Raw genomic sequence first — 24,192 nt, 5'->3', positions numbered from 1 at the left:
AGAGAGAGCAAAAGGGAGAGGAAGTGGAAGGGACATAGCATTTTCACGTTGCAGTAACTTGGATGCCTTGAGGTCTACCAGTGAAGGAATAAGAGGATTTTGTTATCAGTGATTTAGACAGTCATCTGGCACCAGATACATGTGTTTATTCCTTAAGCCACTTTTCCTTGGTCTCGGTTTTTCTTTTTTAATTTTAATTCTTAAAAAAATATTTTATTTATGTATTTGTCAGAAATAGCACAAGCAGGGGAAGCAGCAGGCAGAGCAAGGAGCCTGACACAGGACTCCATCCCAGGGTCCTAAGCCAAAGGGAGATTCTTAACTAACTGAGCCAACCAGGCATCCCCGCTTAGTCCCAGTTTTAATCACTTAACTTGAAGTTTACTGATCATAACCAACTTCTTTTTTAAGTATCTTGTACTTATTTCTGCTTTATTACTTAGATTTTTTTCCTGTCTCTTCTATTACTCGTTTCTCTTAAATTTTATTTTCTTATTAGTCGTGATGTTTTTATTTCAAAAGCTATTTCTCATCTGCTAATTTTATTATTTTATTTAAATTATTGATATGTGACTTTTATACAAATCTCAATATCTCATCCACAAATGTCTTCAGGCAACAATCAATTAAGTAAATAAGGCAGATTATTCCTATGTAAAAAAAGATGAAGTGTCAAATATTAATGACCATATCACAAGCAAGCAAAAAAATACATATTCTGTTTTGCAGAAGCATCATAAGGAACAAGAGAAGCTATGTAAAGTAATTATATTTCATGATTACTATCAGAAATTGTAGCAGTTCCTATGAAGAAAATCTCAATGTTGGTTATTCAATAAAATTTAAAAGGATTATTTTAAATTATCTTGAAAAAATAACTTATGAAGACTATAATTAATGCATAATTTTATGTGGCATGCTTGAAAAATCTATTGAGGATTTTGTATTTTGTACTGTATTGTTTTGCATGGAAAGATATAGGGGGAACAGATATCCCCAGTGTTGGAATTCATCAACTTCTATTAAGGGAATATTTGAAGCTGAAGGAACAAAGAACATAGAAATCAGAACCATAACGATTGGAGATAGATCTTACCATCTAGATCATTCTCAGGAGTCTCTGCTGTGTACCAGTTGGAAGGTGGTCCAGTGCCATTAACTGTCATGGCTGACACTTGGAAGCTGTACTGACTTCCTTTCTCCAGACCTATGAGAGAATTTTCCATAAAGAGGAAAAAAGTTACTGACTAACAAGTATTTCTAGCAGGATTTCAAAAGTTTTAGTAAAATTTTAACAACAGTAGACACACTTTACATGGTTTGTGATTGTTGTGGTAATTATTTTGGCCAAAAGGGCAGAAGTATTACGGCAAGAAATCAAATTATTTTTCATATATTCTCATTTTTTTCCTAGTTTATAAAATTGTATCCCTGAAAATAGCTTCTGGGCAGATGCAGAATATAAAATATGAACGATGAAGAAATAATAAAAAATAGCAAGGATCGTTTTTTCTCACAGTCTGCCTGTGAATTAAGAGCGCTGTCTATAAATCAAGAGCAGTCATTCTAAAAATTTATGTCTCCATCATTTATTCAAGGTCAGTGATTATGTTTTCTTTGGGCCAAGAAAAAAGAATCCAAAGCCACTGCACTTAAATAGAAAATATTAGGTGTTTTGTGTTTCAAAACCATCGCAAAACATACTTGTTTTGAATCACCTTTCATACTAGAAGTATGAAAAAAGTCTGTCTCCATGACCATTTGGACATAAACTATTGTACATAGTGATGGCATCAGGCCTTAGTTTAGACTGTACAGAGAACACAGGTTGATGAGAAATGGCCCATGTATCACTAGTGTGATATGTGTAAATTTTTACCTAAATAATATTCCTTTTAGCTAATGAGCTAGCAGCTCATTACCATGACATATTATTGTAAAACAAATGACACTTGTTAAAAAACTGTGTGACTTTTTTGAGACACTTAGGGTTTGGCTTAAAGCGACAAATCCTTAAACCTCAAGGAGCTGAATATCCCTAATAAAGTTAAAAATATAATCACTCTTTATTTTTTCTGTTAATTTAAAGTGACATAAATATTTAGTAATGAGAAAAATTCATAAAGAAAATGAAATATTGGAGAAATGATGCTTATCATGTACAATGTTACATATTTGTAGATTTTTTTTGCTGAAGCCAATGAGTAATCTTGGTCCTAAGGGGAATTTTAACTTATTATTAATTGGAGATAATACTTCAAATGATGGTTAGAATGGACTTGTTAATATCCAGGGCAGTTACCTTCAATAAATTTTACTATTAGAGAAGACAATTTGATAAATACACCCATACAAAAGTATCTATAACACAAAGTGCTATCTTCTTAAGAGACTTCTAATTTTGTAAGATAGGCTAAGCTCCATGAAGAAATAGACTGAGAATGGTTAATATTGCTGTTGTTTTTGTTAATGCTGGTGTTTTATTTGTATATCCACAGATCCCACTACACTCCCTGACACATGGAAGGCACACACAAAAAGCAGCTGTTGAAAGATCCACTAAAGCATTGCTTAACACACATGAAAATATGAGGTTAAAATACAATAACCAAAATCATCAGGTAGGCTGTGCTCACTTTGATTTGTCCCTTAGTTCACATGACATTGATCTGGATTTGTTAACATTTTGCACCCTTTCCTAGGCCCCATAGTTGGTTACTGAGGCAGAGGGATTATAGAGTTCTTCCAGATTATTAAAAATAATAGGGAGAGAATTCTGAGAAGAAATGCTTACCTAATCATTGTAATTCATAACTTTCATAGTGTTCTTATCTGACATAGTTTTAGACCATCAAGAATATTCTTTTGTATTAAGTAGAAATTTAACTTTATTTTTCTTTGAAATGGATGGTCAATAGTGCTAATACCATCTCCAATAATGAATAGAAACACCATCTGTGTTGGTCAGTTTTATGTGTCAACTTGGCTAGACTCAAGTGCCCACTTTTCAGTCAAACTTTAATCTAGGTGTTGCTGTGAAGGTATTTTAGAGATGTGTCTAAAGTCCATATTCAGTTGATTTTAAGTAAGGAATATTATCCTAGTGTGGGGGAGGGAGGCAGATTCAACCTGGTGAAAGGTCCTAAGAGCAGAAGTAAGGCTTCCCTGAAGAAGAAATTTCACCTACAGACAGCAACTTCAGCTCGAGAGTTTCGGCCTGCCCTTCCTAAGCCTGCCCTATAGATTTTGGAATCACCTAGCCAGCCATCACAATCAATTAAGCCAATTTCTTGTAATAAATGTCTTAGTACACATCACCACAGGTTTTGTGCCTCTTGCTAAACCCTGACTGACATACCATCTTATCACACGCAATATTTGACATAAAATGGAAATCTTTAAATGCCCTATATTCCATTCCATTCATTTGAATGGAACTTAAATCAAGTAAGTTTATGTGTGCAGAATCTATCAATTTTTAGTAGGGATGTATTAAAACATCTCACTAGAAAGTAGATAGGAGTAGTAAAAATAGTTCACTAGGAAGGAAAAAGATCTCTCCTTCAAGTTTTGCCAAATTTTCATTTATATATATTATGCTGAGGATATGCCAGTATCACTAATTCAGTTTTGAATAAAACAAAAAGCTACTAACAGTTTGGAGTGAAATTATGAGGAAATTTAGGGACTATCCATCAAGTATTTCCCCAGTGAAGCCTTGCTTGACCAGCCTGACCTATTGATCAGAACATCCCTTCCAACCAGGGAAGAGGGGTTGTTGATATCATCCTCTCTGACATCTGTAGTGAGGGTTTAACATGCTGTATATATTAATGAGTAGGTCACTCGGAAATCCTGCCAAATTTCCTTGAACTATTGTATTTTAGCTTAAAATTTTTTATTTTGCATTTTATTCTAGAATATACCTGTGTAATCTCTCTCACCAAAACACACCTAGAAATTCTAGATTAAGTATAAAAAAGTCTAAATATATACATAAAATCCCAATATCAAAAGAGGTCTTAATTAATATTTATTCGGATGGTCTATCGAGCACTATTTAGGTGTATGTCTAACTAACAATGTGATCTTGTAAACAAGAATGCCTTTGGCATGAGAAATTCACCAAGTGAAGGCACTTACTCAACCCTTTAGCTTACTAGAAGAGTTCTTCCTTAGATTGCACTGAATATGCTTTACTGTAGTATGTTTGCAGATAAGCTTAGTTTTATACAGCAGGGATAAAAGAAAACTAAATTACTCTCTTAAAATATCTTTACCCAAGTCTTCTGAATCTACATTTTGTCTTCTGAAACCTGTACCAACAGGATTAAACCTATGACATTCTTCTATATCTAGATAAGTGTAAGATGCGGTGATAGGCAGAACAAGACGTTTTGGCTTTTCAGAGAGGCATTCTGGATATTACCTTCAGAATTCTAGGTTGTAAATATTCCTGCTTCTTTGTTGTGAGGGGTACTTGCCTGGGCAAGTTTTAGGTGTACTGAAAGCTCTCTTAATCTCAATTTCCCGTATAAAGTAATTAGGCGATCATTGTTTTTCCATCTTATAAAGTCCTTTTGAGAATCAAATGACAAACTGCTTTTCTAAAATAGTTTATACAACTCAACATTTAATGGATATAAAGATAACATTGGCAAATTGCTTTCTGACTTGATTTTCACATACTCTATGATTTTGCCACGGAATGCATTATTACTTCCAGTCTAGGGATAAAGATAATAAGGTTCAGATAAATTAAGCAAGGTTACTATGTGGAGCTTTAATCACAACCTGGAAGCTCTTGGGTGAAAACCCTTGGTTCTGCCCTATCTCCTGTTGGGGCCCCAGAAACATTCTCCTCAGAGACCTACCTGGCCCAGGCTGGGGCCTAAGAGGGACGTCAGTGACAAACATAAAGCCCTATGTAAATATGCAAGGAATTCTTGTCTAAAATGATTATATCCGAAATTGAAAAATAAACAGGCAGGGAGGAAAGAATCCATGATTCTATAATTTTAAAAATGGATCAACCTAAGAGTTCAATAAAACTTCAAATTCAGTGTAGAATTAAGTTTTTCTCTCACTTAGAAAAAAGTATTACCATTGGAAAGAGGAGGTGTCTTCAAAAGTTATAACAACGATGACCATGAATTAGCAAGTTTTTGAGACACAAACCTGGATAGCTGATATCTAAAGATCTTTCAAAACAGTATCTATCATCTATTTATCTATCTATCTATCTATCTATCCATCCATCTATCCATCTATTCACTCATTCACTGAAGGTGGGGTAAAGGGAAACCTGTTTGGAATCAAAAACTTTGTGTGTGTGTTTCTAAAAGTCATTTCCCGGGATGTGTTTCCTGTGTTGGGCAAGTAGAAAATTTAAATAGCGTTTTTTAAAGAAATAGGTAGGAAAGCTTTGATTTAATTTCTTCTAGAGTTATGCAGCTCCTTTAGCTGTGAAGCTAATAGTCAATTTTTATTATCCAACAGATACCTTTTTCCAATTGTGCATTATTCCACTTTATTTATTACACTTTGTGTATCCCTTTATACACACAAAATCACACATTTATTGTCTGTGGTTGGTAACACATTACCTACAGTTTAAGAGCTAGGAGTATAGGTTTTCAATTCAGGCAATATTAGTTTTACTCCACCGCTCATGAGGTATGTGAACTTGAAAAGCTTGCTTACCTTCCCTCTTTGCCTAAGTGTCCTCATTAATAAAATGGGAATATATACATAAAAATTGTTACAAAGACTAAATTTGAAAAAATATATATAACGTGTTTTTCCACCGCTTTGCCAAGGAATATTAATACCAAAAAACGGACATATTTGCTGTATACATTTTGATGAGTTTGGACATATGCAAACATCCATGAGACCATTACTAGAACCATGGTAATAAACATACCCACCACTTCCAAAAGATTATTCGTGTCCTTTTTCTTTCTTTCTTTCTTTTTTTTTTTTTTGTAATGGTAGAAACACTTAGATCTACTTTCGTAACAATTTTTAAGTGCACAATACAGTATTGTTTTATAGCAAATCTCTAGAATTTATTCATATTGTATAACTGTCACTTTATACCCATTGAACAACTCCATTTTACCCTCCCCTTCTCCATTGGCAACCACCATTCTATTCTCTGCTTTCATGAGTTTGACTATTTTAAATGGCTCATATAAAAGGAATCATGCAGTATTTGTCCTTCTGTGACTGACTTATTTCACTTAGCATGTCTTCCAGGTCCATCTATGTTGTTGCAAATGGCAGGCTTTCCTTATTTTATTTAAGACTGAATAATATTCCATTGTGTATCTATTTTTACCACATTTTCTTTATCCATTTGTCTGTCAGTGGACATTTGAATTGTCTATCTTGGCTGTTGTGAATAGTGCTACAACGAACATGTGAATGTAGATAACTCTTCTACATCCTGATTTTAATTCTTTTGGATATGTTCCCAGATGTCGGATAGGAGGATCATATGGCAGTTCTATTTTTAATTTTTTGAAGAAACTCCATACTGTTTTCAATATAGTGACTGTTGTCAAAGTTCATGTTGGTATTATTATTGTTGTAAATGTTAAAGTTAGTTTTAATACCAATTATCATTTACAGATTCATATGATAGAGTCATTCATAATACAGTGAGTAAAAGATGACAATATTTTGTAGTACAACGAGTACATAACTAGAACCTGAAATGCCTACAGTCTGGTTGGTAGATCTTAACAACGTCACTCTTCAGATCTGTTACCTCTTCTACAAAACAAGGGCCATGCATGAGATGAATGGTGTGTTTCCCACTCTGTTTTTCAGGGACTCTAGGTCAATCTCAATGTGCATGTGTGTATGTGAGGGTGGGCGTGTATGTGTATGTTTGTGCCTGTGTGGTTGCATGCTTGTGCCTGAGTGTTTCCTAGAGGCTTCTAAGTATAATTTGGTGTAAGTAGCAATGCTTTTCTTAGCTGTGAAAAAATGTATTGTTGAAAGCAGATTGTCTTCAGCCTGTTTCTATCCCCAATACTAAGTGCCTTCAAGCTCTGTATTTCTGTTCTCTTTCTAATTTTATACGACTTATGGTTAGAGATGGTGCATTATTCAAAGAATCTAATGTCAACCCTGTTGTGAAAGACTACGCTATTGTCTCATTTTTCAGTCCATAAAATACCAATGCACGTTTATCATTATGTTTATTCTATATTGGCCATGAAACACAAGAAAACTCTTATATTCAATTCCAAATAACCTTCTCTGAAGAGCACTCAAAAATTAAAAACAATACTTTAAAATTTAGTTGACATGGGATCTCACAATGCAATTGATAACAGTGATTTAAAATCCTTGTTATAACTGAATTACTTTGTTATTGCAGATGCCTCATTATCCTAGTAAAAAACACACATAACAAAAAACACCTGTCTAACAGAAAGAGGACTGTAAAAAAAAAAAATGTTTGAGTCTCTAGACCTGAATATTTATACCACCCAAATAAAGCATTCTGACATTTCCAATTTTCTAACAGACAAATCAATATATCCACATATCTTAAAGGTATTGGAAACATGGGGTCAAATCTTGTACATTCTAAAGTACTGCAGATTCATACAAAAAATCTATTACTTCTGCAAACTAGAAATTGCATAAATTAGTAAACATATCCTGGGGACAAGTCAAAACCACAACCAATCTACCAGTGTGTAGTACTTTCTGGCTCCTTGATGCTTTGTCGTACTGAAGATATTTTCACATCTAGAAAAGCAACAGGCATTACCAAAGTTGGGTCACACTTCAGGGGAGAGCAAGGCAGAGGTCTGCGAAACTTGTTTTTAATGTTTTAAGGATACGAGGCTATTCTATGAAGACTTTTATTTCTTCATTTCAAATGAAAAATAGAGTCTGTGTGACTATGTTTTACAATAAATATTACATAACCTTACAAATGTAACTGCCCAGATTGTTTATCTTCCCAAATTCACTTTACAATTATTGAAATGAAGAAGGAACAGGATGAATGAAGAATTCACATTTGGAGTTCAGATTTATACAAATATATACAGATGGCACTGGGCATTTGTGAGCTATTCCAATAGCAAGCTAATTAATCCATCCTATTTCTTTGCTTTTGACCAGAATGGTATTAAACCAGAGGGGTAATGGGTTATATCGCATGCTAATTAAAAACTCTAATTGTCCCATATATTTTAGAAGAATGAAATACAGGACTGAATTATTTATTTTTGAATAAAGTTTATTAGAGAATATAATTGTCCTCAAGAAGAAAAATAAAAGGAGTCTGTACGAGTTGAGGCGTGCTCACCTCAAAACTCATGTATACTTGGAACTTCAGAATGTGTCCTTACTTGGAAATAGGATCTTTATAAATATAATTAGTCAAGGATCTTGAGATGAAACCATCCTGGATTTATAGTGGGGGTCTATCCAATGACTGGTGTCCTTATGCAGAAATAGGTGAGGCATATCTACAAGCCAAAGAATGACAAGAATTGCCAGCAACCAGCAGAGGTTAGGAGAGAAACATGGATGAGTTTTTCTTCAGAAACTCCAGAAGGAACCATCCTTGATGATGCCTTTATTACAAACTTTTTGCTCTTTTCGTTTTTTAAATGATTTCACTTTTTGTGGAGTAAAGATCCTAAAAGTTTGTGTATTTAGGGAGTCAGAATCTTTGATAATACTGAGTTGAATGGGGACGCCTGGGTGGCTCACTTAAGCCGCTGCCTTCGGCTCGGGTCATGATCCCGGGGTCCTGGGATTGAGTTCCACATCGGGCTCCCTGTCCAGCAGGGAGCCTGCTTCTCTCTCTGCCTCTGCCTGCCACTCTGCCTGCTTGAGCTCTCTCTATGACAAATAAATAAATAAAATCTTTAAAAAAAATATTGAGTTGAATGTATTAAATTTCATTTGCCACAAATATCATAATTACTAAACATTTCATGCCAGCAGTTTCTCTAGGCTGTGGGGCTACTATTCTTTATTTTCTGGACCACTTGTCATTTAGCTGTTCAGTGGACATGGAATTGGCTTCAGTGGTAGGAATTTTCAATTTTGGTATGATATGACATGACATATGATATGACATGATATGACATAATATGACACTAGAGTCTTGAATTTTTTCATTTTATATATACAATTTTAAAAATACATATTTTATTGTTATATAAATAACAATCACTATCAATATTTTGGTATATATGTTACTCTAAATACTTTTCTACCAATTCATTTTTTATTTATAAATATGGGCTCATACATTAATGTTGATTTAGAGTTTAGTTATTCATGTAACAGTATGTTTTAAATATTTAACATGTTATTTAATAGTTTTACATTATATCATTTGCAATAGATCTACAGTATTCCATGATATTATTTTGATGCAATATTTTAGGAAACTGCCTATATTTGGATACTTGAAGTCTTTTTTTCTTATAATTGGGTATTAAAGTAATAGTACAATGAACTTATTTATAGTTAAAAACTTCACAGAAAATATGGCTCAGAATTGGAATAAATTCTTAGTAGAAAACTTAGATCATATATCTATGAAGATCTCTGTCTCTTTCTCTCTCCCATTCTCTCTCACACACACATATTTATACCTGTGTATAATACATATCTCCACATTGCTTTCCAGAGAGATTCCAGAATCTTCTGGCCCACAGAAGTATATGAGTATTCATTATTTCTCTCAGAAATAATGAAGAACAAGGCATCATCATTCCAGAACAAGGTATCATCATTCCTTTATATCTTTATTACTTTAATCAAAGGAAAATGCTAACTCATTTTTGTTTCAATTTGCATTTCTCTACTGAGTTTGAACATTTTATCATGCATATTGGCTTTTTATAGTTCTATAAATTGAGTATCCAATCCTTAGTTTTTCAATCAGAACATTCATCCTTTAAGTAATTATTCTATAATATTTTTAAAAATATTTTTCACCTTTTCCTTTTGAGAAGAAAAATTAAAAAAAAAAAAAGGTTTCAGGACTTCAAATGTCAATATCTACTAAAAACTAAGGCATGGTGCTTGCTCCAGTAGCATGTACACTAAAACCGGAGTGATACAGAGAATATTAGCACAGCCTCTGTATGAGGATGACTTGCAAATTCTGGATGCATTCCACATTTTGTATGATACAGATCAACATTTTTAGAAAGTAGATCCTAGGAGTCCTCATCACAAGGAAATTTTTTTCTTTTTCTTTTTGTTGTACCTATCTGAGATAATGATTGCTAACTAAACTGACAGTGGCGATCATTTCACAATAAACAAAAGTCAAACCATTGCATTGTATACCTTAAACTTATACAGAGACGTATGATAATTATACCACAATAAAATTGGGGTGCTTGGATACAATTATCCTTAGAGGCTCTTCTTCTAGTCTAGTATCATATCTTGGGAATTATACTTAAAACTTTCAGCAAGATTTTTTCAATCTTGGCGATTTCTTTCAAAATAAATGACATGTCGTACTAAGTATCCCACTGAGCACATATGCCTCATCTCAACTTCGGTTATTGTTACCTTCTTCCTGTAATTTCATCAGGAAAAGACTTAGGGTCTTGGCTTTTCTTAAGCTTTTTAAATGATGTGGTAGAGTGTCGTAACTTCTGCTTACGAACAATAATACCTGCTTAAGAGATTTTGTCCAGATATAAAATAAGTAAAGTGATTTTTGAATCTACCTTGGAAGAATTCTCACCATTATGCTAAAATTTTATAGGCATGAAAGGGAAAAAAAACTGACGGGAAAAAGCAGGTTTTGATCAAGTCTCAGCTTGTGGGCTGAACAAGCAGCTTAAAATGTATGGGGCGTGTGTGTGTGTGTGTGTGTGTGTGTACACACTATGATTTCAAATAAAAACTTATTGAGTACCTGAAATAGAGAAAGGAGTAAATAATGGGTTATTTTCACCTTTTCTCATTTGCAATGATAGTTGACTTTATCTATTAGCTGTAAGTTATGAATTCCAGTTTGTGTATTTTCCTGGACCCAGTTTATGTGCCATTCCAGATTTCCTCAACTTCACCCACCAGTTCCTATCACAAGCCACTGCTATACGCTTTGCTTCCCAAGTCCCTGGCAACAGCTCATGCTCTTCTTAGAGCTATAAGGCCGTGTTGAGTACCGTTGCTACCTTAAACCCAGCAACCACCATATAAAGTACTCACTGACAAGAAGAGAACTCCATATTTGCATACTCACCAGATGCTCTGACTTCTCAGGTGCTGTTTGGAGATACAGAATAGATAATAGCCTATTGGTGGACTTTGACCAATGACAGGCTTCCTATCCAGCCACTGACTGTGATACATAGTGCTTCTTGTGGCCTCGGAGGAGACACCCCCGGAGGCCAAGTGAAGTCTGTTTACTCTAAACTTGTGGCCAGCTCAATGATATGTCACCATCATTGATTTCTCATTGCCCCTTCTCACTTTCTTTCTTCCCTCACTGGTGCTTTCCTGGGCTTTCACCCCCCAAGAGGCATTATGTTGAAAGCATACCTCAGGCTCTGTTTTCTGGGAACCTGGCCTGACATGAATTAAAGGTTTTAATAGTTAAAATTAAATAAGCACATGATTATTAATTTTATAAAATAAAATGCATGTTCTTTAACTACAGCACAGAAACTGGGTCCGGTTTTCATAAAGAAGTTTTACTTACTATGAGTTACACCAATATTGCTACAAAAGTGAATTAACTTTTAGGTTTATGGAAAGTAGAACAGTCTTTATTTCCCAGACTACACTTCTCCACATTTTCCAACTCCATCCTTAATGCTGGAGATTGGGGAAGAGGGATCAAAGTAACTTAAACTTGGGACTATTTGATTAGATGGTTTTTTAAGGTTATTAGTTAAAAAGTTAAAAGTTATTTGACAAGAGAAGCTGTTGTTGAATCAGCAATGCTGAGAAGCATTGCTGGATAAATGTGGATTAAAAAAATTGATATATTTATTAAGATCATGAGCCAGAGGCAAAATATGTACTGAAAGCATTACAGAGAATAATAAGTTAAGAATATAAAGCTTATTTTTGTTCAGACCCATAAATGTCACCTGTCAGGAAAAACAATAACAACAACAACAAAGAATGTTCCCTTGAAATGAGAGTATATTTTATTTCTAAAGCATTTAGTTCATCAAAACCTTGCAACATTACACCATGAGAACGCTGACCTGTGAAAAGGTACCAGAGGTTGTTGGGCTCCAATGTTTCCATCTCACCCCTGCGGGTCGTCTTTCTGTGTCGAATTTTATAGCCAGTAATAAATCCATTTTGTGTGCCTGATGGAGGAGGCAGCCAGCTTACTTTGATACTCTGCAAAATAATAGATGTAAATTAAAACATTGGAGAGAGTAAGGATGACAGGATGGGGTCAAAGAAATGACCCAAACCTAAGTGTGAATAAAGTAGAGAGGCAAGAAGTGCTAGGGATTACCCCACAGAACCAAATTAAAGCCATTCTCACTATCTGACAGTATTCCTCTTCATATGATTTTGACAAAAATATATAATTCGACTGATTACATGCATTATCGCCTCTTCTTTGTAAATGCCACTAAAATGACAGTAAAATATTCTAAAGGGTATAAACCTATAAGGAAATAGAGAATAGGAGTCTAATGGATAAGAGATGTTAACAAATATTTAAGAGGGGCAAACTGAGAGAAGTGTGGTGGCTGAGTCAAAGGAGAAAATGAAACCTAAATTACCCCTTAAGAGATATTAATGAAAAATAAGGTGATTTACATGACAAAGTTCAGGGAGGACTAGAAATTGTTGCTTCCTAAGTACCTTGAAAGACAAGACTGAAGCATGGTGTTGAAATAAAAGATGGATTGAGAATCCTACTCACATTCAGTAAAATCAATCTACTAACCCTCAGTGATCTGGGAGTAGCTGGCAGTTTTATTCTCTAGGGATATTGAAACAGAATCCACAGATTCAGAAATAGGAGGCAGACAGGAGAGAAGAGATGAGGGCAAGGGACTTATTTTTGACTTATTAAGTCAAAGACACCCAAGTCTTCTTTCTTCCTCTGAAGTCAGAGCAGGGAAAAGCAGGTGTATGTTCCCCAGGCAGAATATCAGGTAATAACTCTCTATAGAGAATTTTAAGTTAGGTTCTAGAGAAAACAACAGCCAGATTTCTGATTAATCCCTTAATAATGAGGTTCCCACTTAATAACCCAACTCGTGCACTAGAATTTGCACGTTGCAATCAATTTTTAGTACCTATTTCATTTTAATGTAAACCAAAAATTTAAGACTATCAGACATTTAGAAAAAAACCTTTACTATAAAAAAGGAAAAAAATACGTAAGAACATAATGGCCCTTGAAGGAAACAGCACTGGTGCTTAGAGCAGAGAAGGGATCCAAAAACCTATCATTAATACCCAGATAATCTAAGGGAAGACAGTGCATCTGTGAAAGGAATAAAAATACAGAAAATATAAAAGATTCTTTTAAAATATTATGATATTTGTAATTTGGTTGCATCAGTTAAATATTCAACAAATAAACTGGAAGATAAATTAAAAGAAATCTCCTAAAATTTAGTGGGTAAAAAAAAAATGAACATAGAAATTTGGAGAGAAAAGAAATTAGAGGTTTAGTCCATAATTTCCAACATCCAACTAATAAGATGAAATAATGAAAAAAAAATAGGAAAAATAGAAGGCAGAAAATTACTGAAGAAAAAAAACAAAAACAAGAACCCTCCCCTGAAATAAAAAACTTACAGAACTAGAAAATTTGAGACTTTAGTCTAAAGGGGATTATGGAATGTCTGACATCATGCATGAAAAAAAAAAAAAAAAACAACCAACTACCTTAAGGCACATTACTGTGAAACACTACAGCCTCATGGGGAGAGAGGATCCAAACATTTCCAGAATGGAGGACAAAAAGCAGGTCACATAAAAAATGATCAGGAGTAAAAATAGTAAGGAGTAGGATTTCTCAACATTTAAAGTTAGAAACAACAGACCAGTACTTACAAAATTCTAATTCTAAAGTATTTTAAACCTGGATTTCCAAGGCTATACAAACAAACTACCAACTGTAAGGAAAATATAACACAAGTATAAGAATATATGCTTATATAAGTACAACTATAGGGACTTTTCAGAAATACAAGGTTTCAACAATATCCATCTCCATTCCCTTTATCAGGAGACTAATGAGGGTGTGCTTCAGGAAAATGAGAGTGCAAACAGAAAGAAAAATGTAAGAAATCCAAGAAATGGAGAATCTAAAACGGAAAAAAGAAGGAATTCTCAGGAATTCAGTAAAGAAAAATTTAATATGATAAAAAATTGGAAATAATAAGACATAAGCTCAAAAGAGTACATACTATACAATTTCATTATATAAAGTTCAAGAATAGGCAAAACTAATTTATAGTAATACAAAGCAGACCAGCAGTTTCTGCTCATGGCAGTTGTACTGGGGGACTGACTGGCTATGGGAAGAAAGCGACTTTTCAGTGAGATGGAAATATTCTGCATCTTTATTTCACGTTTGTTACATGGGTGGATATAATTGTCAAAATATATCATTATGGGGTCAATTGTGCCCCTGTTCTAAATTCAAAAGTTTTAATCCCCAATACCTCAGAATTTGAGTGTATTTGGAGGTAGGGACTTTGAAGAAATTACTAGGTTAAATGAGGCCAATTAGCATGAGACCTAATTCAATATGACTAATGTTATTATAAGAAATGGAGATTCATGGGGCACCTGGGTGGCTCAGTGGGTTAAAGCCTCTGCCTTTGGCTCAGGTCATGATCTCAGGGTCCTGGGATCAAGACCCATATTGGGCAGGGAGCCTGCTTCCTTCTCTCTTTGCCTGCCTCTCTGCCTACTTGTGATCTCTCTCACTTTGTGTCAAATAAATAAATAAAATCTTGAAAAAAAATAGAATTGGAGATTCAGAGACACACACAGAAGAAGACAATGTAAAGACAGTGGAAGAAGAGAGTCATTTGTAAGTCAAGGAGAGAGGGCTTGGGAGAAAAAATTCTCCTGATACATTGAACTTTGACTTCCAGCCTCTAGAGCTCTAAGAAAATGAGTAACTGGGTTTGTTTAGGTTTCCTCATCTGTGGGGTTTGCTATGGCAGTTCCAGTAAAATAATACAATCATAGAAATAAACACTGAAGATTTGTGCATTTTACTTTAATTAATTATACCTCTGAGCAGAAGAAGGACTAGAATGAAAATGAAGAGGAGGAGAAAGAAGAGTAGGAGGAGAAAAGAGGGAAGATGTTGGGTGAAGGGGAAGAGGGATGGACATGTAAAAGAGTGCAAAGTAGTGACATAAAAATAAACCAGCAGGTGAGATCTAAAACTGGGGAATTAAAGCAAAGAAATTGAGGGACAGCTACCTGAGGACATTATTAAAAAACACGAAGGTAAATTCCAGAAAAGAAAGAGTGACAAAAAAAAAAAAAGAGTGATGAACATGGGAATCTGGAGGGAATGGGAGCAGGGTTTGGTAAGGGAAGAGTCTATTAGTTTTAGTTGCAAGCCTGTTTGAAAAAATAATGTGCATGTAACACTCTGATGAACATTTAAATTAATCATTTTTAAAGATTTTATTTATTTATTTATTTATTTATTTATTTAGAGAGTGGTGGTGGGCAGAGGAAGAAGGAGAAAGAGAATCTTAAACAGACTCCATACTGAGCATGAAGCCTGTCGCAGGGCTTGATCTCATGATCCTGAGGTCATGACCGAACTGAAATCAAGAGATGGATACTTAACCTACTGAACTATCCAGGCCCCTAGATTAATTTTTAAAATAAACATTTGATGTTTTTCTTTTGAGGTGGTAGAAATGAATGACTATCAGAGGGAGCCAGACACAAAGTCAGGGAATGGATTTCTGAGTCCCTGGCCCACAATGGCTGAAGACTTTGATATTGTTTCAATCATGTGGAAGTAGCAGACATAGGGCACTATTCTCCAGGGGAACTGAAGTCAAAGCCCCTTCTTTTAGATTACTATAAATTAGCTCTTGCTCTACAGATGACTAAGTGCCTTTGTAAAAGGATTTAAAAAATTGTGTAAAGTCAGTTACTGGCTAAGCATTTCTAAAATGTCAATGACATGCCAGTCAATTCTCATGACTTGCAGTAGCCATGTTCTATAACGTTGCCTCAAACACTGAATTTGTAAATATGGTAATACTACTCCTAGGGAAAATACAGGTTTAGGTTCTTATGAGCCTCTGTTTACATTTTTGTCAATTCATCAATACATAACCTTGTTTTAGGTATATTTCTGCTTAAAGACATCTTATCCAATATTGTTGACACATTAACATTGAACTCATGGCCAATAGCACTATAACTCATGCCAGAATGAAGTTTATCTAACACATGGATTTTTCTCCCTAAGGCACATCACAGTCTCACTCAATAAGTGATACTAAGTAGCACTTCAGTATTATGCTTGGGGAGCATTTTAAATAGTAAAATCACCAACAGAAAGCAAAAGTAAATGAATAAATGCAAAAGAAGAAAGTGGCATTTATTTGACCACAGAAAGGACACTTGGTTACAATACAAGAAGTTTCTCCTTGTTCAACCTCAACTGGGAATGTGTTCTTCTGGAGATTCCAATTGTTTCATGGTTCAGTGTGTGTACTAGTCTGCAAATGACTGGAAAAATATTGTGGGTATTAATTTGGGGTTACAAATACATTTTAGCAGGTAGGTGAATCTGCAAATTCAGACTCTGAAAATAATAAAGGATCAAGTGTAAATATACAGCAAATACATTTTAATAATTTTAGGGGGAACTTACATGAATAGAATTAATCTTTCAGATATATTTTAACTTAAATCATTAATCTGATGATTTAAGTTAAAATATATCTGAAAGAGTACAACACTACTAAGATCATTTATCTCACCCTCATTACCCTTTAAATGTGAAAAACTAAATGCCACTCTTAAAAATACTTGTTAACAATATTATGTTTCCTTACTATAGACCTGGGAATGGTCTAAGCACCCTATATATCCAAGTCAGGTAGGTTTTTTTAATCCTCACAATGACCCTGTGTTAAGGTCTGTTGCCACCATTTTTGTACAATCACATAGATTAGGACACAGAGAAGTAAGTACATTGAACCTATATGACCACGAAGTGATAGAGGCAGGATTTGAACTGATATAATCTGATTTTGAAACTGGTATTCTTTACTATTTAATATTGCCTCCCATGGGAGTTCAAGAGGCTGAGAGTCTAATTCATACAGTTATTATTTATTCAAAATATATTAACTGCACCTCTGCTGTGTAGCAAACACTATCTTGGGACTATAGAAACATCCAGATAAGTCATGGTATCTCCATTGTGGCTGAGGATATAGACACGTAAGCTCAATGAAAATACAAAGTGTTAAATACTAAAACAGAGAGTCCCAGAAAATACAATGGAAATACAAGAGAAGGAGAAATTAACTGTCTCATGTTGTCAAGAAAGACTTCACATATGAAACAAGAAAGACTTCAAATATGAGTAAAACTTTATGGAAGGGATAGAAAAGATGCGTAAGACAAAGAGGATATCAAGAGGAAGCTCAAGATTTCATGACAATGTACAGCAGCACTTTCAAGTGAAGGTCAAGTAATCTCGTAATGGCTAGAGCCAATGGGACATATAGGACAATGTAATGGAAATGTAGATTGGAAAAAAAGTTAAAAACTTTTGGAACATGCCAAGCAGACATATGTTTGATAAGTGTGCTCATTCACAGTGTTTGGCTAAAGAGACAAACTAGTGAAAAAATAGTAATATAATGTCTCTGGACCCCAAAGAATATATAGCCTTAAATACATATACACTCACCTTCCTCTTTTCTCCACCCCTTCCCCCCACATGTAAATGCACATATGTGGATGTGTTGTTCTCAAGTGTTTTAGAAACTAGCAAAGAAACCCAGATTTGATGAAGAATCATACCTTATATTTACAATCCACTACTTATCTTACTTTTATTTTTCAATGCTTCAAGGTAGCCGTGACAGATATTATTACCATTTTACAATTTTACAAAAAAGGAAATTGAGGCACAGAGTTAAATGATAGACAGAAGTCATCTTGTACTATCACAGAAAGATTATCTAATGTTTGAGCCTAATATTTTTATTATTTTACACTAAAATAATCATAGAACTTCTACTTGGCAATTCTACTCACCTAAATGCCCCTACAAAATATTCTTGAAAGAAATTAAATCTGAATTTAAATAATTAATTTTTAATACATCAGCTTCCCGTAAGTGGCCCCTGGCAAATCAAAAAGGGTTATTTTCTATAGACTACAAATTTATTTTTTAAAATCAAAAGCAAATTCAAATAGAAAATAAAAATACAAAAGGAAACATTAAACTTTGACCAAGAGGTAGAAGCTTATGATTTCCAGTTACTACTTTGCTGTGTGTCTTTGTTGAGTGACCTCTTTTAAGTCTTATAAATGACCCTAATCCCAATGCACATATTGAAACAAGGAGAATGATTGTGCTTTAGTATGTCTACAAATCACTTGCTAAGCCTGGGGAACTTAATTATACTAATGATTACATGAGTAATACTTAGTTTTTGACAGATAATAATTTTTCTTGATCATATTTGAGGATTTTCAGTGATTGTATAAATTATTCCCACATAGCCAATACCTTAATATCGATGTCTAGCAGCAATTAATTAATAGAATCAGTTATACACTCTACATGCCTGGAGACAAAGCCCCTCCATGGTTATCATTCATCTTTGGAAGTAATTTCGTCACTTGTATTCATTCTCATAGATGGGCAGCAGCTAAGTTTATTAACAATTTTTATGCTTTTCATTGGTTTCAAGCAAGAACCAGAAGATGGCAAAGTCTCAAATGGTCAAATTCTTTCCTTGCAGGTTCTCCTTCTGCAGATGTGGCTGGATGTCCTAAATTATATTGTTTTGGAACATTCATTAAAAGTATTCAGTAAATTTTTCATATTCAATGGCATAACGTATCTTATTTTCTGTATAGGATTTGTTGTCAGTGCTTAGTAGGTCAGACTTCATTGCCTGTTCCCCCACAAAGCCGCCTAAAGCTGTCACTGTTATGGGAACATTCTTGTACCTAGTCTTCATGGGTAAGCCTGGTAATTATTTTTATTAAAAATACTTAACACATGACCTTTGGCATTTGAAAAATCCATTCTAATAGCTGTGACTTGACTTTTGGTTCTTTCATTACTTGAGAGGGTGAAATTAATCCTTTTCAATCTGTTGCTGGTGTTCTATCTTGAATCAAGGATTAATTTCACTTTTTTCTCCAGATTTGAAATAAAAGAAGAACTGTAAAATTCAGCTTCCCCAAATCCTTCCATCTCCTTTTTGATTATCATAAAAATGAATTTGTTTCCAAGTTAGCATGGTAGGAGCAGTTAGGTTCACTGATTGAAAAGAAAAGATTTCCCTGGCCATTATTTTCTAACTTTTTGAGATAACCCTATTCCATTTGGTGATGTGGTATTATCCTTTTTATGGGCTCCACTAATTCCTTTCTTTACTTTTCTTTCACTCTAGCATATGAGTAGTAAGTAACAAAACAGAAAAAAAAAAAAACCTGATATGCCCGCCACCCCAAATTTTTCTCTGAAGCCACATTTCATAAGCTCCTATTTTTAATTCCACATATCCCATGGGACACTGACCTTCTGCTTTACTCTCTCTAGAATGTACTGTAGAGGAAGACAGGCCCCATTCCAAACATATTCAGGGACTGTAGGAAAGACTTTTTTTTTTTTTTTTAATGGTTTCATCTGGATAGCATTCCCATAGAAGGGAATTGAAGGGTACCATTTGAAAGAAGGTCCTTCCAGCAAATAAGAATGCCTTGGCCAAAACAGCAGGAATCCAAGGATATTGACACTTAATTGAAAATAAGTTTTGAACTTTGCCCCTTATTTCTGTTCTGTATTTCTGGTGACTTGTTGAATCTCATGTTGCATGAAGAAAGAAATATGCTTTCCATACTCATGACATCCTATACTTTTTTATTAAAGAGTGCCATTGGCACTTTTAAAGAACCTCTTTTTATTGTATCTCTCATCTGTCTCCTTAGTTACATTCCCTCTGCCACTGTCCTAACTCAGACCTTAATTATGGCCCAGAATATTGCCACAGCTCACTAATTGATCCCCCTGCTTCCAGGTGTCACCCTGCTCACACCCATATGCATTATCTTCCTTATCAGGCGATGGGCTGCTAAAGTTCTCTGAGTTGGTTTTCTCATCTGCAATATAAGAAAAACCTACCTTAAAGGGTTGTGGTGTGGATTAAAGCAGATGATGGGAACATGCTTGGAACTTCAAGGGAGAGAAGGTGTTAAGAGAAAAGGAGTTTAAGTTAAGAGAAAAAGAGGTTAAGAGTTTAAAAGACAGAGAGGGGGGAAATAAAGGCAGAAGTAGACAAAGGTCCGAAGCAAGACCCTGTCTATCAGTAATGTTCCCCGAATGTGGACCTACTCACTTGGACATTGACTCAACAACTTTTCTTCTGCACATGAACAGCATCGAGAGAGAGAAGTTACCTAACAACACTTCTTAAAATCCTTTTCTTTTCTTCCATGAATATTTACAGAGCAATTTACTCTGTAGAGTGTGATTCACATTTCTTGGGGTAGCCCATAGAACCTTCTGGCATAGGTGGAAAAGAAGAGATTGTGGAATACAATAGAGAGTAGAGGAATGTGGAAAAGTGAAGAAATGCTGTGTGTATTTTTGGAGGTAGACTTGACAGGACACCATGATTCATTGAATATCAATGAATTCATTGAATATCAGGTGTGAAGAAGGAAAATTCATCAATACTGACTCAAGTTTCTGACATAAGCAACTCAGTAGATGATGATGCATTTACTGGGATAAGACTGTCTGAAAAACAATACACTTCCAGGAAAAAAAAGAAGTTTCCTAGACCTTCTAGTAGTATTAATAAATGACACCTCACAGAAGATAGAAAAACGAAGCTACCCATATTAATGATATTTTAGTTAATGCTGGGAAGGGCATTTTCTAATTTTATCACTGAGAATAAATGATATCTTAATAATATCCAAACTATACAATAACAACATTTAAAATTTAACCTTTGATATTTATCTAAATACTTGGTAAATATTTTATTGGTGCTGAAATAAACTAAATTGAATTTCAAACTGGAATTGAACTTAATTCACTAGTTAAAGAGTATTTTAAAATTTTTTATATATATAATTGGGTGAAAAATTTCCAAAATGTGTTTTGGCTCTTTATAAACCTATATACTTTAAGGGACTAACCGAGTATGGATTTGATAAAATGTCAGTAAAATATTATGAAGGTTTATATATATTTTTCCTGCAGTTATATACTGTTCTTGCAGGTTGTTTTTACTTCATTATCATAAATATGCATGTTCACATGTTTTTTACTTCACTATCATAAATATGCAATCTCTTGTGATAAGTGAAGTTAGAAAACTGGGTAGCATACTAAAATTGGTTTCTTGAGTTCATGTAGGCAACTGTTATCCAAAATGACATAAAGCCATGTTAGCAAGTACTTTGTGTTACACATTTCCAGAGTGAAGTCTGTTAGTATCACTCAAGTCTAAGTTAAATATTTGTGCAATAATAAAAGTATGTTTATACACAAATTGAAAAATATTCCACTTTAAATAAAATGTTATGTCCTAAATTCAGAGAAGAAACATTGCTTTTATTTAAAAAATGAGGAAAGCTAGCCTGTTGTGATCTTGTTTGACGGCTTTGAAATGATAAGGACATTTCTTCAATAGGTTAGCTTAGTTGTAAAATAGTCTTCCTTTTATCTCTGCCCTGGTGGCCCTTGGCTCCCCATAGATAGTGCCAGTGGGCCTCCTCCCCGAGGATTAAACCCCACTTGACATACTCTGAAAAATCCTATTCCTGCTTATGTTGTGCTAAGCCACATTGGGATTTTTTTTCTCAGGCTGCTCAACTTCAAATCATATCGCAAATCCACTTTGAGTTGGGTCTTAGTTTTAGTGATTGGGTTTCTCCAGTCAGGAGGTAAGGATGCTGCATCTTTGTCAGTATTCTCTTACCTTGGTAATCTGCCTAGTTCTTCCAAAACCCCCAAGAGTGAGTCCTCCAGCACCTCCTCTTTTGTGCATCTCTGAGGCGGGCAGACTTCCCCGACAATTGTTACTCATCTCTCTGAATCTAGGCACTCCCTACTTTCACATTCTGAACTGCCCAAACCTCCTGGTCTTCTGATTCAGTGCTTGGAAATTCTTGTCAGCCCTTTCTGACTGCACCCACTGGGTATAGCTTCAATTTACCGCTCTGTTTTCTGGCTACTGTGACCAGTCTTCCTGAAGGAGCATCCCTAATTACCTTCCTTACTCCTGATCTAGGGGCACAGCCCACCTGACACTGGATCTGAATTCCACACCCATTCATCCCACAGAACTGTCTTTTTTAGGTGTAGAAAATGCACACATATAAAACTAAACAAAACAAAACAAAACCAAAAAACCCCTAAACAAACCAAAAAACCAAAAACCAAAAACTGCACACACTAAGAAATGGCATCTGGAATATGCTCTATTTCTTATGTGTTCCATTTTTATATTTCTTAGTTAAAGTAAACTGGGCTAAATTTAATTTGATGCTGGGAAATTGACAAGCCACCACTTTCCCTGCTCCTTTAATCAAATTCTGAGAGCTCAACCTTCACAATTCCAAGGAAAAAGGGGGAAACTAATCACTTATCTAACCTACTTCATTTTAGTAGCATAGGGGAATTGAACCAGTAAATTAAGGTCAAATAGGTTTCCAAACCTACACTGTAAGAGCATCTATCCATCACTGTCCGTGGAGACAGATGGCATCCATGTTATACTGGTAATTTGGCAGTCTGGTAAGTTAGTATTTTGGATACTTTCAGAGCAATATTTAAAAAAATATTTCCTCTGTAATATAAAGATGAGGCACAAAAGTCAATCAGAAGAAAAGGGGACAATAGCCCAGTGTGGTCCACAGACTCTTTTCCAGTGGTGTCACTAATTCAACTCTGGTCCCAAATTTGCATACCTATTCTACATATACTAGTCATCTATTTAAGAATTAACTCCAAATGTTAAATAAAGCTTAAATCCTAGGCATGGGTAAATGGAAATATACTTGGGAGCTCCTTAATTCTTACAACCCATGCTTAAAAAAACCTTACTGGATGTTCTGTCTAGTATGCAGCCCTAAACTGCCATTTAGAGAGACAATAGTATTTTGTAAATAAAAGATATTCAATAAGTATAATAAGATGGGTGACAGAAAGCATACTGTTCTACTCTCAGCTTTTCATTAATTTGCTAAGTGACATCAGGAATCATTGACCTAACTGCATGGATTGTAGATCACAAGACCACTCTTTCACTCACCTAATTGTTGAGGGGTAATCAGTGAGGAAGAGTTCAGACACATAAAAACACTGCAAAATACAAAGTTCTACTCTTGTTTTAATTTTTTTTTTCCTTTTACCATTCTTGAGTTATCAGGTCACTTTGGCTTCATATGATTGTGTATTGAAGACATAAAAATACATAAATGAATGAATGATTCTTATAGAGGCAGAATTATCTTCATGAACACTTCAACTGATCACAAAACTAGATTACATTTCCCTGGAAAACAACTTGCTTTGCCTCTCAAAAACCATTCACTGAATGTGTAAAGAGGTGGTTCTGTTATGGTAGATTTTGGCATATTTTGAGTGACCCATAGAAACAGTGCTTTCTCCATTGATTACAAAAGCCCTGTTGGAGTTGATTCTCAGGTATGTAACTATGCATGGTCTCTATTACTGGATGAAAAATGAGGAAAAATCAATTATTTTTTCCTGCTAGCCAAGCTTCCTTGGCCAACTAAATAAAATTAACTTTATGTTTCTAAGCCAACCAAGAAAATCACTCCCAAATACACACTATCGTCCACACAAAAGGGAATAAAAAAAGAAGGGTAGAATTGGTATGTATCTAGCATCTCTCTTTTTTTTTTTTTGGTAATCTCTTGGATTTAAAAGAGCATTTTTTTTTTTACACATGATAATTTGCT

The 24,192-nt window shown here is 34.6% G+C and overlaps 1 protein-coding gene across 1 annotated transcript in view; it reads right to left on the bottom strand.

Annotated features, from left to right (window-relative positions):
* LOC111142604 (DCC netrin 1 receptor) overlaps window positions 1–24,192 on the bottom strand; it is a 739,964-nt gene that overhangs the window by 178,124 nt on the left and 537,648 nt on the right. Inside the window, exons 12-13 of the mRNA XM_022495904.1 lie at window positions 12,234–12,375; window positions 1,097–1,207 (exon numbers count right to left, since the gene is read on the bottom strand). Of these exons, the coding sequence (XP_022351612.1) occupies window positions 1,097–1,207; window positions 12,234–12,375 (253 nt within the window). The remainder of the gene's footprint in view (window positions 1–1,096; window positions 1,208–12,233; window positions 12,376–24,192) is intronic.

This window comes from Enhydra lutris, unplaced genomic scaffold, assembly GCF_002288905.1.
Source record: "Enhydra lutris kenyoni isolate GAN:26980312 unplaced genomic scaffold, ASM228890v2 scaffoldscaffold8, whole genome shotgun sequence".
Lineage (NCBI taxonomy): Eukaryota > Metazoa > Chordata > Mammalia > Carnivora > Mustelidae > Enhydra > Enhydra lutris.
The sequence above is the reverse complement of the archived record's forward strand: the minus strand, read 5'-3'. Positions and strand labels throughout refer to the sequence as shown.